The sequence below is a fragment of the Periplaneta americana genome, chromosome 7 (assembly GCF_040183065.1).
Source record: "Periplaneta americana isolate PAMFEO1 chromosome 7, P.americana_PAMFEO1_priV1, whole genome shotgun sequence".
NCBI classification, from domain to species: domain Eukaryota; kingdom Metazoa; phylum Arthropoda; class Insecta; order Blattodea; family Blattidae; genus Periplaneta; species Periplaneta americana.
This window is the reverse complement of record NC_091123.1, coordinates 170921600-170939082: the sequence shown is the minus strand read 5'-3', so window position 1 is coordinate 170939082 and position 17483 is coordinate 170921600. Positions and strand designations below refer to the sequence as shown.

Genomic DNA, 17483 nt, shown 5'->3' with positions numbered 1-17483 from the left:
TCTTCTTCCGCAACCAGCAGCCCAGCTACTTTGTTGTCTCTTGAATCCTTGTTGTAGGCTACATATTTTCATTGAACAGTTTCAACATTTAGATAACTCTTTTCTCATTTCATGTTTTTTTCGGCATGGATCTTGAAGATCACTCATTGTACCAATAAAATAAAGACACGCTTATACCAATAAAATAAACACACGCTTAAAACTATCAGTAATTTAAAACTAAGAAAATAAACAGACACTTAAAATATATAAACTTAAAAGTATGATCATAATGTAGAATACAGTATGTACATTTTTCCCGGCTGTTAACACAACAACTGAAACTGCAGTATATTCCTAACGTACTCATGTTCGCAACAATCTACTCTCTACTGAAGTACTGAATCGACGTAAGCTACAATGGTAAATGGCAGCCAACAAGCAGTAAAATTAAAAAAGAAAATCATAAATCTCATTGGTCGTTTCTATCTGAATCACTCAACACTTTAAAACTCAACTCAATTAAAATTATATATTATAACAACTCATTGTTGACAAGCTATATATATTGTCCACACTTGTGGAGTAACGGTAAGAGCGTCTGGCCGCGAAACCAGGTGGCCCGGGTTCGATTCCCAGTCGGGGCAAGTTACCTGGTTGAGGTTTTTCCGGAGTTTTCCCTCAACCCAAGATGAGTAAATGCTGGGTAACTTTCGGTGCTGGACCCCGGACTCATTTCACCGGCATTATCACCTTCATCTCATTCAGACGCTAAATAACTTAAGCTGTTGATAAAACGTCGTAAAATAACCTGTTAAAAAAACAAGCTATATATTAAGCATAATTAGAGTTTTCAGTGTTAAATCATTTTTATGTGCTTTTAATAAAAAATTAAGAAACTCATTTTATATCTGAAAAATAAAAATATTTTGAAAAATATTTTAAAAATGGAAAAACTGAAAAGATGTGAAAATCCCTACATTTTGTATCATTCTGTCAAAAAATCCCTCAATCCCCTTTCGACCAAAAAATCCCTACGCCGAGGGATAAATCCCTCAACCTGGCAACACTGACCTATTGCCTCTCCTCGCATAATTACACAGGGTTGCCATGTTTTGGGCTTTACATTACAAAGGACTAACGAACACACGAACGGCACGCCCAAAGACCACTCTTTAAGGATACTGGAAATCGACATTTTACTACATCACAATTCTGTCTTTTTACATACGTCTAATGAGAAATAGTTATTTACGTAACTAGGACAGAAAGTGATACTTTCGTGTACGAGTCAGACGGAATTTCGAAACTAATGCGCGAAAGACACTTTCGTGTACTAGTTAAGTACAATATTTTTTGGCACAACTACATGGAAATTCTATGTGACTTAATTAAACTAATAAATAAATCACAGACTATTGAGACTGGAAACTAGTGAAATCCTAACATACTAATAATTAATTAACATCAATATTATATTAATACATAACAATTATTTTATGTGTTGTGTTGTGGTTACAATTCAAGATTATACTCAGATAAGTGTAAATAAATATAACATACGTTGTGATACATGCACTTGGGTGATTGATAGAAAATGTGCATGGAGACAACAGTTATAACTAGAATAGCAAAATTATTAGGAGTAAGTAAGTGTTCTTAAGCATATATTTCAAAGTGGCATTCGGTTTTCGGAGCTTGTACTAATCGTTTCACGTGATCAAACAAAATACATTTTTAGGTTAGGTCTCGTTAATCGTAAACTGTTTAGTCAAAGCAATGAATTTCATGTTGTAACACACAATACATTAATTTGATATTAGATCATATTAATCTACTAATTTCCAACATAATGTGCGAGAGGTCCAGGAGGAAAATATAGGCCTACTCTTTCAGAAATTATTGAACCATTTAGAAAACACCTTCCAACATAAAGATGAGATATAGTAAATAAACAAGACATCGTTATTGTTAATAGTATATTATTATTATTATTATTATTATTATTATTATTATTATTATTATTATTGACATGTTTTCTTTCGGTGCCTGATTTACAACTGTTTTAAATTGAGTTAACGCTGGGAGGCATTTCGCTAAGGAGTTCATCAATTCATGTAAGTGACGTTAAGTAAAGAATAAATCTTAGCTGAGTAAAGGCAATTCGTTTTGGTTGTCTATAGTTAGGTTTCCGAGATTTCCAAAAATGTAATAAGCAGTTTAATTAAAAACAGAAGCAGAAAGGAAAACCCGAGCAACGCCGGGTGCTTTTAGCTAGTATATATATATGACAAGTTTTCGTTACGGAAAAGTGAATCATAACAATGTTTTTGCCGTATGCGTACAGCAAAGAACTTTCTAACCAATAATGTGTTACGAAAAACAGCAGTTTCCATGTAAGTGTGCCAAAAAACATTATCACAGCCTTTTTTACAATAACATGCTAATAATATCACACCAATTACGTATTAATGTACTGCATAGAAATGTTTATATGGACGAGTGTTATGTACATGATAAAATATTATGATCGATTCTTCCGCTGAAAACCCTATCACAGACGGACGTTGCTTCTGATGCAAATATTTTGTGCCTCACTCCGTGATTATTCATAAGAGAGAGACACGCATTGCTAATTAAAATGTTACCGCCTTAGCAACGAGATAGTCTTCCATCTTTCTCTCTAATATCTTTGTACATAACCGCAATATGAACATGGAAACTTCGTGATAAATTTCTGAAAACGAGTTCAGAGATGCTAGGCATTGTGTTTATTCTCTCCGTCCATTGAGCTTCGTAAAATATTTTCAAACTTTTCCTCGAACATGAAAACTTCAACATACCGCTCTTGTAACGCATATTACTATTGTTTAAAACAGTTTTTCATTTGGCTGCTGTGAAAAAAATATATTGTGTGAGTTTGTTTGAATTTAGAACGTATTTTGTAATTTACACTTTACATTTTTTACATTTAGTTTGTATCTTTATTTAAGCTGCAAAATAGTTTGGAACACAACAGGTACAAATGCAACGTCTTATTATAAAATGATTATTTTTATTATCAAAATGTTACAATTTCTTCAAAATCTGGTGTGAACTACTTCATATAACCATGACTCAATAAGTAAGCATAAAACAGACATCATAAACTTTGCATATAATTTTCTATTGTCACTTAATTTTGACCCCGCCACCGGACTCGGGTGCTGTTTTGGCTAATAACCAGCACACCTTAAAACAATTTTATTAATGAAAATAAAGCAAAGAGCTGGATGGACAACAAATGCTTTTAACCAAGGTTTTAATGATGACGTTAATTTTAATTTTAAGAAGAATTTTAGAATGGGTTGTTGGAATATAAGAACGTTATTGGAAATTGGAAGACTGAAACAGGTTATAAAGGAAATGATGACATATCAATTAAAGATCTTAGAACTGAGTGAAGTGAGATGGAATGGATTTGGAGAAATAAAATCGGACTCCGAGGTAGCCTTTTTGTATTCAGAAAATTAAAATCTTTAACAATAACGTGAAATCAGTCTTTATTATATGGCTGTGAGACATGGAAAACAAGTAAAATTATACAAAATAAACTGCAAACATTTGTTAATAGATGTCTACGAAGAATTAAGAAAATTAGATGGCCAGATATAATCACAAACTCAGAACTATGGAAGATAACAAATCAGAAAGAACTCATAATAGAAATCAGAAGACGAAAGTGGAATTGGATAGGACACACAATCAGGAAAGAAGATGGAGCAGTAGAAAGAATGGCTTTGGATTGGAACCCCCAGGGTAGTAGAATAAGAGGAAGGCCAAAAAATACATGGAAGAGAACAGTTTTGGAGGAAATTGCTAGGGAGGGGAAAACATGGAGCGAAGTGAAGAAGTTGGCTACAAATAGGGTCCGATGGAGGCAATTTGTGAATGCCCTATGCTCCTCATGAGGAGATACAGGAGTTTGATTGACTTAATTTTGAACTCATTTTTCTCAGCTTTAGGTTTATGTCACTTATATCCCTCATTTGATTTTAATATCAGCTTGTGGTTCGCTTCCTTTTAGGTATGTCATATCTGCCAAATGACTCGCCGATAAAGGCTGGTTCACAGTAAACCGGGAGCGGATTCATTCTGTTGTCATCAAAAAAACTATTTGGTCGTCGTATATTTGTAGGAGGCCGTGACATAATTTCTTGTCCATTCATTGCTAGTAAGTGTAGCTAAGAATAGGAGAAGTGAAGGAGGATAAATAGGGTGATAAATTAGGAGGAGGAATAAGTGAAAGTGAAGGGACATGAAAGACATAGTTAAGAGTAGAGCTGGGGACGGAGCGAGTAGAACTGTTGAGTTGCTCGGTTCTATCGGTTTATGTGCTTGGCAGCGGAGCACCGAAGTTACTCGGTTAACCGTAGCCGTTACCGGTCAGTTCAAACATTCAAACAGAGTTCGCGTGTTTTACTTAATTCTAGCAGACAACAACGTAGGTACTGTTGTATTTAAATATTTTCTGCTGCAGGACAAATTATTTCCTTATTCCCAAGGCGGGCTGAAAGCCCTCTAGTATTGAAGAGGAGTTCACCCTATTGTATGACGTGTCAAGTGGCCTAATGAACATTGATAGTCTGAACATATTACTATACATACTAATTATTATTATTATTATTATTATTATTATCATCATCATCATCATCATCATCATCATCATCATATTAGAGTGTTTGATTAATATTAAAATATGTTAAAAAAAGAAGTGCATTATATTGTTCTTCTATTTGTGTTTATTGGATTTGTGTTGCCTCATCAGTCATCATTTTATTTGTATTTATTCTACGAATTATGTTACGTAATTACTTTAATTTATCAATAATATTACTCTTCACCAAAGAGAACATGGTTGTATTGAAGGCTAGTAATGTTATAAAAAAATAAACATTATGTTCTTCCGTTTAAGATTCCGCGTTTTATTGATTATTTTATCCACTTTCCGTAATAGTAAATAATTCTGTGTGTTATTTTTAAGTGTTTTAGGCAGCGCTTCATGGAGCCCGTTTCTTTCCACCTTCTTTTTTAATTAGCTGCAGCGTTTAACGTTTACATCACATGTTAATTTATTAGCTGTATTATAAATAATTTTATCAATTTTATTTCGTCTGTCATATATAACAACACTGGAAGTTAAATAGGCCTTTCATACAAAATAACTCCTCAAATAGTTGTAATCACGCAAATGAAATTTGCAACCGCCATTTTGCAATGAAGAAAAGCACTTTTTTCTCGTCAATTGGCAAAGCGAAATCGCTTTACTACAACGCTTTTAAAACACGCTTGGTTTCACTTTCAAAGTACGTTCTAAAATCGACTCAATCTATCTAAATTTTAAATCTGCCGCCACAAATTTGTACTCGGTACTGTACTCGGATCAACCGAGTAATGACGTCACAGTAACTGCTCCGAACCGAACCGCTCCGTCCCCAGCCCTAGTTAAGAGCCTGTGTTTTAAGTTGTAAATAGTGTAACTAATGGCCTGCTGGCCCGAATACAGAAACGTGAAGGGTCAGCATATATATATATATATATATATATATATATATATATATATATATATCATCATATTCTCTGATTGAGGTTCTGGCTGATATGTACATCTATTATCAGGCAGTACATCTCACTCGACGATATGTGTCAGAGGAAGAAAAATTCTTGTTTGTCTGCATCTGAAGTCTGACTAGTTCAACATGTAGCTATACTAGGGGCAGAAGAAATCGGCGGGTCTGGCGAACCCCTACTTCTCTACCCCGACTTCTACACCCCTCAGAACCTGCTTGGTGTATGGTCCTGTCCCAAATAACTCTATTGATACTTTTTCACAGCAGGAAAACTTAGAAAATAAATAAAATAATAACGTGATTTGTAGTAATTACAAATAGGGCCTACGTTCTTTATTCAATATTATCATTATAATATTTTGCAAGTTAAGTAATTTCGCTAATGTAATAAAGTGTAATGTAAACCTAATATAAATCAAATATTTAGCATTACACATTTATGTATTTTCAGAATGTTGTGTTGAAACAGTAAATACTAAATAATGTTTATGCAGTATACTTACCAACTTAATATATTATTGACAAGTTATTAAATAATATTTCATTTTATGATCCTAATAATATTTTATTCCCAAACGTAATGTATTTTACCTAATTATAACTAACACTGGACCTCCTAAAAATTTAGCAGTCGACAATATGTAGTAGACTACAATATACTACTCCATTTGACAGAGATATAATTAGCATATCAATTAAGAAATTTACCTTATTCCGTGAACGATTTCTAAAAAAATTAAATTAACTTAATAATGGTTTTCAACGATCTACATAATAAAACAATTTTCCATTGTTAAGTCTTAAATAAACAACTTAATATAGCATAAAATAAAATGTTACAATATCTAAAAAAATATTATTAATTTAAATGTAAAATTCCATATTATCTACACCTGTCCGTGTGTTCTTTAAATAAATATATGTAAAATTAGGCTCCATAGGATCATTGCTTTACTGCTATTCGTATCCCTTTTGCATAAATTCTCTGGACCGATCGTAAAGAAGCGCCACTGGTCTTTGACAGTGATTGTCTGATTGATGGTAGGACATTTTTAATGTCCTCACAGTTCTTTCAAGAAACAGTGAAGTTGATAAACAACACCTTCATTAAGGCTTCTGATATCAGGGCCCGATTGAGACATGATAGCTATTACAGTATTCGGATGATTAGTAGTTGTTTAAAAATACTGTTTATTATGAGATATATTGTATTTACGAACAAACTGTAGCACAGTAGTATCACAGACAAGCACTTGTCAATAACTAACATTCTAACGGAGCGACAGAAAGGTCTCTTTGTTCAGGTCATAAACCGCTAGAGAAAGTGTGGAGTGAGTTGTTTCCGTACCGAACCAAAAACCCGCCTATTGATTCTGCCTGTACTATAGTCAACGATGTATGCATTGGAGGGGGAAAGAAACTGGCCGCCCTACCCCATTATCTCCTGACCTAGTTGTCTCATAAGTGATGTTCCTTTGCTATTAATTGTGAGGTTCAGACCTGTTTTCGCGACAGTTGACTAAACAAGAACCTTACCATATATTTTCATGTGATGTTTAATAAAATTCAAAACATAGTGTTATTCAACGGTAATTTGGGAACCAAGGTATTCTTCAATATACGAGTACATAAAATACAAAAAGTCCATCTCCATGTGTTTTGTGTTGCAGACATGAAGGCGGAGGAACGGATGTTACAGTCACAGCGCAGACTGGCGGCCAGCAACTGTCTAACGGAGTCATGTATCAAGTCAGGTCAGTATTAACCATGGGTGGGCAACTCTTGCTCTCAAAGTGTCAGCACAACCTCAGTGCAGGTAGAACGGACTCTGTACTAGCTGTAGTGTCTGTATGCGGTTCTGGTAGGTCAAGATGTACACGTAAAATTTCGAATTTGCGAAAGATAACTTTTTAAATTTCGAAAATGACGGGGAATGTACAGTACTTGAGAAAATATTAATTCCTACATAATGACTATTATTTGTGTACTAGTCGTTTAAAGCATAGTATATTGCACCATGATTGCCTTTCTGTTGATATTAGTGGTTGACCATTATTCCTAATCCAGAATGAACACTATTAGAAATATTTTAATGTTACTTACCAGAGAAAATCTTGAAAGTTAGCTTAATAAGTGCAAACAGGAATTACATTATGAAGATTCGTTTCAAATGAATTGCGAATCCGCTCATTTTACATTCATCAATTTCGACATTCGATTGAAATATTGCTGTTGAGTGTGTGTTTCCTAGCAATGGCTGATAATGCTTACGTATTTCTTGTATTGTCATCGCTTCAGACGGACGAATCTTCCCCGACGCTCATTGGAGTGAAGCAAAACTAAATGTCTAGGGAGGCCTTAAGGATCCAATTCGTATGTTCATGATGACGTGTAGAAGTGAAATTTGAGGCGTTTACGACCCAGGAAACCAATCTTATGTGATTGCATTAAATTTCGAAATTCCTTAGAAGAAAGTTCGTTGTTCCTATCATATCCTTATCTATCATTTTAGACACATTGATTGTCGTAAGTAGGAACAACAGTAATGGCATTTCGATGTTATACCACTTTGTACAGCGATATCAATTATGTCAGCTGGTGTCTCACAGATGGCACTCCTCCTTCAACAGCGCTCAATAGAAAAGTAGGCCTACTGCTGTTACACGCTAATAGATGTCACCTCACAAATGCGGGGCTCTTTGGCCATGACAGGGGATCAACGAGTTAGTGTTTAACTCGTTGCAGGTGATATACGCGTCTTTTGTCAGGCGCGAATGTAGAAAATGAAGGGTTCAGAGTCATAGTGGGCCAAGCGCCATACATTAAAAAAGGAGGAAACAAGGATTAAAATTAAGTTACTATCATAATTCAATGAAACATATGGCAAATAATATAAAGTATGCACATTAAAACTAAATGATATGTCAATCTTCATTAAACTATGGTATTCACCTAACTTTAAGCCTTGCTATTCCCCTTCTTAATAAATGGCGCTTGGCCCACTATGGCTCTGAACCCTTCAAATGCTCTAGGTCAGCGTTTCTCAAACTATGGTCCGCGGACCACCTGTGGTCCTCGAGGTCTGCCCTTGTGGTCCTTCAAAAAAGACATAAGAAAAAATAAAATTCAAACGAATTGCATATCACACTACAGCTAAAAATCTCAGTTTGGAAATGACACATGGCAACCGCCTTTCACTTTTTCTCCCAGTACTGACATTTTATGAAATTTATTACCCTACTCGTCTACCGAATTCCCACTCTACTCTCAGCAACAAAAGAGGGATTTAAATCACTATGAACGTGGTGTTTCTCGCCATCTTTTCCCTGCACATCCCGCGCCTGTAACCCAGCCAGGGATCACCCGAATTCATAACAGAGGACCAAAGTACCGAATCTTTTAATATATTTATGACTTTCTTAATAGTTTTCCCGACACCCAGTCTGCACACTGAAATGGTCACGTACTGTACGTCGTACACCAATAATAGAACATGCCAAATTGCATATTTACTTGTTGAAAATCGGGCATGTTTCTGCAATAACTCTTTTTATTTCTGTTTTTCCGGATGACGATATAAGAAATTTTAGACTCCGTCTATTTTAAAATCCGGGCGAATCAGATCCAGAAATTCAAATTGCAATATCTTCCTAATTATATTTTTCGTAGCCAATCACAAGTAAATTAAAACAAATTCTGTGCATTGTTGATTTGTCGCTGCCTTTTAGCAGTTATTTGTTTGAAATTCTTCTTATGTGGTACACTCTAGTAGTTTTCCATGTCTCTGTTAAATAGTGCCCATTACACATAATGCAAAACTGGCTTCGATCCGGATCTTTGAAAGGAAAGGAACGTGATTATACGTTTCATTTAGGCAGTACTAATAGTTCAGAAGCTGTGTGTGAAGATATTAATATCAGTGATTCTAGTGCCATTAAAGAAATATCTAGTCCTGTTCAAAGAAAAAATAATTTCGTAAATATTACAAGAGTTATTTGGAAATTGGATTTGCTTGGTGTGGCAATGAGAGTGAACCAAAACCTCGGTGCGTTGTTTGTTACGAAGTGCTTTCAAACGAGTGTATGAAACCCGCGAAATTGAAACGGCACTTAGAGACGAAACACGCAGGTGTAAAAAGTAAACCTGTAGAATTATTAATGTGAGTACCAACATGTATTTATTTTGTTAGTTAATAAGTTAAAGGTTATCCAAATTCTAATAGCCTTGAATTATTAAAAAAACGAAAATAAATTTTCTTCTATTAACATTAACTTAATTAGTTAATACTAATATAAAATTAATTGAAATAAATTAATTTTAATTAATTAATTCTATTTTAAAATATATGTATACTGGTATTAAAATATGCTACAAAAATGATAAATTTGCTTTCTAAGGGAACAAGAGTAAGGTAGTCCGCGGAACTGTTCTGACTTAAAAAGGCGGTCCCCACTTCAAAAAAAAGTTTGAGAAACGCAGCTCTAGGTAGTTTTTGAGGCGGACTTAGAAATTAATAACAGAGACGAGACAATTATATATATACGAACTTTTTTACTCAGAACAGTCCATACTATCACCGCCTAAAGTATTTACTATTCCTCCTGAATCACCCTGTATTGTTAAATAAACAACTTTACTGTATCAAATTGAAACTAATGTGGCATTTCACCTTGATTAAATGATTAGTTTCAATTTATGTCGACCATCTTCATATTTCTATAAATTTAGAAACACTGGATGACAAGAAATTCTACTTTTAAAATCTTGTAATGAATCAATATTGACTTTCTTCCACGCCTTAGTCCCTGTGTTGAGCAGGGCTTAATATTACGGAACTCTCTCTACCATGCAGCCGCGCGTATCCTGGAGAGCGTGGACCGGGAAGTAGACCCTTGTGAAGACTTCTACCAGTTCGCCTGCGGCGGTTGGATCAGCCAGCATCCAGTGCCAGAATCCCAGTCTTCGTGGGACCAGTTTCGTGCCCTGCGGGAGCAGTTACTCATTCAACTCAGAGGCAAGTGATGCAGACAAATAACGATTTGAGATTGCACACAACTTAATATTTGTAGCACGTTTCTATCTCTCCATACACATCACTCTTCCTCTAGATACTTGCAAACAGTTTTTTAGACTTTCGAGGGACCTAAATCCCTTTAATAAGAGGAATTTAAATTTCGATTAATTTTATATAAATTGTTAATTTTTCATAAAAAAACGGAGAAAATCAATAAAAATAAAAATAAAATAAAAATCAATTTTTATTTTACATTTTTGCTCATTCTTTTTGCTCTTTTTGCCGGGATTTGTATCCGGCGTGGCTTAGTGGATAAAGCATCAGCACGTAGAGCTGAAAACCCGGGTTCAAATCCCGGCGCCGGAGAGAATTTTTCTCCGTTCCATCACTCTTTCATCATATGATGACGCAGAATATCTGCATGGAAATATCATATGTACTTCGGTACATCAAAATATATATGATATGCGTAATAAATCACTTTGTGATTTAAGACGGCGCCTATACCGTCGGATCCCGGCCAACCAGTCACTCATTCGAGTGCACCTCAACACATGTATGGACTTCGGTCCTGCGTTCATAGACATCTATGACGTAGTGCAGAGGGCGGCCACTAGAGGGAACCCAAGAGATGGAGCTTAATCTGAGACGATTCTAACCGGCGTCGGGGTTGTATCCGGCGTGGCTTAGTGAATAAAGCATCAGCACGTAGAGCTGAAAACCCGGGTTCAAATCCCGGCGCCGGAGAGAATTTTTCTCCGTTCCATCACTCTTTCATCATAGTTAGTTTTAGTTTTAGTTAGTTAGTTTTATTTACTGATAAATACGAGAAAAATTCGTACCGGCACCGGGAATCGAACCCAGGACCTCTCAGCTTTGAGCGCTGAGCGCTCTTTACCAACTGAGCCATGCCGGGACACGATCCACGGTGCCGGCCGAACCCCTCTCGTAGTACTGTTTTACGGCTTTACTACCTGCATTTAAGACGATACACGTCATATGTATGCAGGAGCGCATATTAAATGACTTTGTTGCCGTATTCAACATCAGTTTAATGAAAACTGCTAACAGTATATATATATATATATATATATATATATATATATATATGAATGATCGTGTCCCGGCATGGCTCAGTTGGTAAGGAGCGCTCAGCGCGCAGAGCTGAGAGGTCCTGGGTTCCATTCCCGGTGCCGGTACGAATTTTTCTCGTATTTATCAGTAAATAATACAACTGACTAGTTAAGACTAGTTGTGTAATATTCAATGAGGTGGGCGAGACCTCATTCATATTTGATGTAGTTAGTTTTAGTTTTAGTTAGTTAGTTTTAGTTTTAGTTATTTAGTTTTAGTTAGTTAGTTTTAGTTTTAGTTAGTTAGTTAGTTTTAGTTTTAGTTAGTGTTTTAGTTAGTTTTTTAGTTTTAGTGAGTTAGTTTTTTAGTTAGTTGGTTAGTTTTTTAGTTTTAGTTAGTTAGTTTTTAGTTTTAGTTAGTTAGTTTTTTAGCTTTATTTTTTTTTATTTTAGTAGGTTATTTTACGACGCTTTATCAACAGCTTTGGTTATTTAGCGTCTGAATGAGATGAAGGTGATAATGCCGGTGAAATGAGTCCGGGGTCCAACACCGTAAGTTGCCCAGCACTTGCTCATATTGGGTTGAGGGAAAACCCCGGAAAAAACCTCAACCAGGTAACTTGTCCCGACCGGGAATCGAACCCGGGCCACCTGGTTTAGCGGCTAGACTGCTAACCGTTACTCCACAGGCGTGGACAGTTTTTTAGTTTGTTAGTTTTTTTAGTTTTAGTTAGTTAGTTTTAGTTAGTTTTTTTAGTTTTAGTTAGTTTTTTTGTTTTAGTTAGTTAGTTTTTTTAGTTTTAGTTAGTTAGTTTTTTAGTTTTAGTTAGTCTTTTTTAGTTTTAGTTAGTTAGTTTTTTAGTTTTTTAGTTTTTTAGTTTTAGTTAGTTTTTTAGTTTTAGTTAGTTTTTTAGTTTTAGTTAGTTTTTTTAGTTTTAGTTAGCTAGTTCTTTAGTTTTAGTTTTAGTTAGTTGGTTTTTAGTTTTAGTTAGTTGGTTTTTAGTTTTAGTTTTAGTCGGTTAGTTTTTAGTTTTAGTTAGTTTTTTAGTTTTTTAGTTTTTTAGTTTTAGTTAGTTTTTTTTAGTTTTTTAGTTTTAGTTAGTTTTTTAGTTTTAGTTAGTTAGTTCTTTAGTTTTAGTTTTAGTTAGTTGGTTTTTAGTTTCAGTTTTAGTTAGTTGGTTTTTAGTTTTAGTTTTAGTTAGTTGGTTTTTAGTTTTAGTTTTAGTTAGTTGGTTTTTAGTTTTAGTTTTAGTTAGTTTTAGTTTTAGTTAGTTAGTTTTAGTTTTAGTTAGTTTTAATTAGTTTTAGTTTTAGTTAGTTTTAATTAGTTTTAGTTTTAGTTAGTTTTAGTTTTAGTTAGCTTTAATTAGTTTTAGTTTTAGTTAGTTTTAGTTTTAGTTAGCTTTAATTAGTTTTAGTTTTAGTTAGTTTTAGTTTTAGTTAGTTTTAATTAGTTTTAGTTTTAGTTAGTTTTAGTTTTAGTTAGTTTTAGTTTTAGTTAGTTTTAATTAGTTTTAGTTAGTTTTAATTAGTTTTAGTTTGTTTTAGTTAGTTAGTTTTAGTTTGTTAGTTTTAGTTAGTTAGTTAGTTAGTTAGTTAGTTAGTTAGTTAGTTAGTTAGTTAGTTAGTTAGTTAGTTAGTTAGTTAGTTAGTTAGTTAGTTAGTTAGTTAGTTAGTTAGTTTCCAATGACTGGATCTTGACTTAACGTCATCTTCTTTCTTGTTTCCCAGTAGAGGCTTATCTGGTCCTTTGGTTTCTGTTTTTCTCTGTCTAGTTCTTTGCATGTTAGAAAGTGGGCTGCATCCATTGTGGAGTTATCGTCTTTGCAGAGTGGATACGAGCTGCTGGTTACAGAAATGTTGAGTTTTTACGTTATTTTTTGGTCATTTTTCTCCTGTTTTAATCTTTTAGGTCATTTTTTAAATTTTGTTAGCATTTTTGGTCATTTTTTTAAATTTTAAAATGACTTTTTTTTTGTCATTTAAGCTAAAGATTTCAATGTCGAATTAAAATTTTCTGATATAGGAAAACTCACAAAATTAGTACTGACACTATCCCATTCAAATGCGGAATCTGACAGAATTTTCTCGTTTGTAAGTGATGTCAAAAGGAAGAAGAGAAATAGAATAGGAGATGAAGCTCTCGGCTCAGTTGTTGTTGTATGCTCCACCTTCCAAACAAAGGAATTATGTCCAGACAAAAATCCAGGATACAAACTTTGTGCACAATCGTTAGAGTCCTCTCAGAAGAAAGCTTTAAAACAGCGCAGATGTGGAAAGAAGCTTCTCAATGTATAACAGTGTCATCGCTGACAACCGTCAATCATTCACATTCCAGAATCTTCGGATGTACACCGTCATCTATTGCAAAGGAGAGGAGAGTTTTTAATTTGAGTTAGGATTTTTACTACCTACTTATGTATGGGATTGTTTATTTTTATAGTACATTATGCAACGAGCCTATAATGGTAGCAATTAAGACGCGAGTATGTTTATGAAACGAGCGCAAGCGAGTTTCATAATTTTCATACGAGCGTCTTAATTACCATTAAGGCAAGTTTCATACGACATTTTATGCTCGACCATATTTCTAACTTGAAATTATTCATAAGTATTCATGTTATTCTTATCTGACTGGGGAGCGGAACTGACCTTGTGCAATATCTCGTAAATTGTGAGATGTGCGCAGACGCGAAAGTATTGATTTTTTCCTAGAAACAAATTTTATTGACCGTGATATAATCTAGAGAGTAAAATAAAGATTAATCTTGATATAACCTTGAAATTGATTTAAACATTGAAAAACGAGATGACAAATTGAATTTATTTGAATATTATTTACAATTAACGCTAATTATTATAGTAACAGAACATAACCTTCTGCGACAGTATTGGATTTCCAGCCTCCGTGACGTTTCGCTAGTTATCTTTCGATTGCATATCCGAGAATAATCGATACTTGCGCTTTCATATTGCTACAATGATGTTTTCTGATTTTGGAACACCTGAACTTTAATGAATAGGTCTACTTTAATGAGGTCCTTTAAAGGGCTGCTACCAGGTGTATAATTACTACATTTCGGCATGGTCGAGCATAAAGTTTTTTTCAGTACTTTAGGTCATTTTTTAACATTATTTGGGTCTTTTTAAAGGTCATTTTTAAGGATTTTTAGGTTATCCAAATCCGCGCCTTGATGATAATAAAAATATTTATTTATTTATTTATTTATTTATTTGTTTATTTATTTATTTATTTATTTATTTATTTATTTATTTATTTATTTATTTATTTATTTATTTATATTAGTGTGCTGAACAACAGCCAGAGCCCAAATAATAATAATAATAATAATTATAATAATAGTAATAATAACAATAATAATAATAATAACTGATGTGGATGTTCATGTTATCGTTTTTAATCAAGAAAATAATTTATAACTTTATGTGACAGCTCTTCTTGAGGAAGAAGGCTCTGAAGAGGATGTGAAGCCAGTCCAACAAGCCAGAACGCTCTATCGAGCATGTTTGGATACTGGTAAGTAAACATTTCGAAAAAATAAGAGATCATACTTTATGTAATAATGTCAAGATTATATCATTGATAGAAGTAAACATATAAATGAATATTTATTTAGTTAAAAATCGGGTTTGTATCTTTCCTTTGCCCCATGAAGAAAACTTTATTGTATATAATTATTATTACACTAGAGTTAGGCTAAAAAAAGAAAACAAACAATGTGACTCTTGTTTCTCTTTCTAAGGCCCGTAACATAATTGAAGAGTTCTCGCCAGCGAAAAATGTGTTGCGAGAAAGAGGCGAAGAGCCTTCCTCCACACACTTGGCGAGTTCTCGCTATCACAGATCACACCTCGCTATGATCATCTATGCACTGCCTTCATGCAGAAAGCATTTTTCTGATTATAGTAATCACTCGTTGGGGGAAATATTATAGGTTATGTATTTACGTATATTGTCGTACTTAAATATATAACCTGTAGGCCTAAGTATATTGTCGTACTTTACAAATTACGTACGAACGCTATGTTGAATCTGAGTATTCAGATGATGAGGAAATGGAGTTACATGAACATATTTTGTTCATGAAAAGAAGAAGTAGGCCTAAAATTAAAGTCAGAAATATTTGAAAATCACATTGTATCTTACGAAAATAAGGGCGAGTTTTGGACACTGGTTTCGATTTGAATGATGATACGTTTAGGCGTTATTTCAGGTTGAATGGACCACAGTTTTTTGCCATTCATTATATGATAGAGGATTCTTTGCTATATTCTGATTAAAATTACGTAAACTGTTAAGACATTACCTATTTCAAATGTTTAATCAATACTATTAAATCTCATCAAAATAAAATATAGCCCCATTTATTTGAGATAATCTGATATTTGTCTCCAGATTTCTTCTTAAAGTTTCGTGTTTTTTTATAGTTTTCATCCCGTGTATCATATAAATAGGCCTACAGGTGACATCGTACAAGTTCGATAAGTTTCTGACTGCAATAATCAGCCATCTTTCCTCATTTTCAAATAAAAACAATACAATTCATCGCCACCTGTGATATCTTTTTCTACATTCAATCGTCATAAAGAGTATAAATGTCAAACATCTTTGATAAATGTGTCAAGAAAATTCGCTGAACTGTCGATTCCAGCAGAAACTCGCGCGAGGTTTTTGCCTCGAACGAGAATCTCTTTCAGTGTGTGGACGTCCATTTGAATCCATGTTATCAATCTTTGAATTTTCTCGCAACACATTTCTCGCTAGCGAAAATTCTTCAAGTGTATTACGGGCCTTAAGTAGCCAGGATATGAAACTAGAGCCTGACCATATGTTTGGGGGGGGGGGGAGTACACTTTTCTTTGTAACCAGAGGACTTAAATTTTAAAACTTTGAGTAAGTAAATTTGATAGAAGCAAAGAGTAAAATACATTTGAGAATATGAGACAATGTATGGAAAACATGTCATGACAGCTGCAGTATTGATGAACATGTCCCGCAATACACTCTATACGCCTATTTACTGAGCTGATTCACGTTCTAAGTCTCTCTCTCTCTCTCTTTGTTGCAGATAAGTTGGAAGCACTGGGCTTGGAACCAATGCTCACAGTGCTTCAGAAGCTGGGACTCAGTTCTACAAATGTTCCTCCCTCCAATCAGCCCTTTGATTGGCTCGAAACAATTGGACAGTCACAGAGAATGTTGGGACTCAACGTCTTGGTGGGATTTTGGGTGAGCCAGGATGTTCGGAACACTTCTCGAAATCTCATGGTGGTAAGAACGACAAATTATACCTATTTATATTCATATTTGATGGAAATACAGTAGCGTGCAAATTAATCCGAACACAACATATTTTTACATTTTCTGTCATTGTTGACCTCACAACTGCTCATACCGCTTTAATTGACATCTGTAGTACGTGTAATTCCAATGTTGAAGGTCTGTCGTTATTATTTTTTTATAATATGTGACATTTTGCCTGACGTTTTGTACTTATAAGCGTTTCAGTTGTGTTGAAGACTTAATACTGCAATCCTGTCGTCTTCACAAATGGATACAACTCCACGAAAACGGTCTAAAATTATAACATTAGCAGAGCATTCTTCTATGACACAGAGACAAATTGCTGCAGAATGTCACATCGGTTTGGATACTGTTAATTCGATCATAAAACGATACAGGGAGATTGGATCCATCACGCCCCAGAAAAAAGAAAACTGTGGCCGGAAAAGGAAGACTTCACCTGCAGATGATCGTTTAATTGTCAGGAAAAGTAAATTAAATCC

At 34.3% G+C, this 17483-nt stretch overlaps 1 protein-coding gene across 3 annotated transcripts in view; it reads left to right on the top strand.

The window, feature by feature from the left end:
* The window catches only part of LOC138703710 (neprilysin-11-like), a 265024-nt gene that overhangs the window by 220361 nt on the left and 27180 nt on the right, over positions 1-17483 (top strand). For all 3 annotated transcript variants that reach the window (XM_069831833.1, XM_069831834.1, XM_069831835.1), the window contains 4 exons: positions 7259-7342; positions 10441-10602; positions 15130-15213; positions 16766-16968. In XM_069831833.1, the coding sequence (XP_069687934.1) occupies positions 7259-7342; positions 10441-10602; positions 15130-15213; positions 16766-16968 (533 nt within the window). The remainder of the gene's footprint in view (positions 1-7258; positions 7343-10440; positions 10603-15129; positions 15214-16765; positions 16969-17483) is intronic.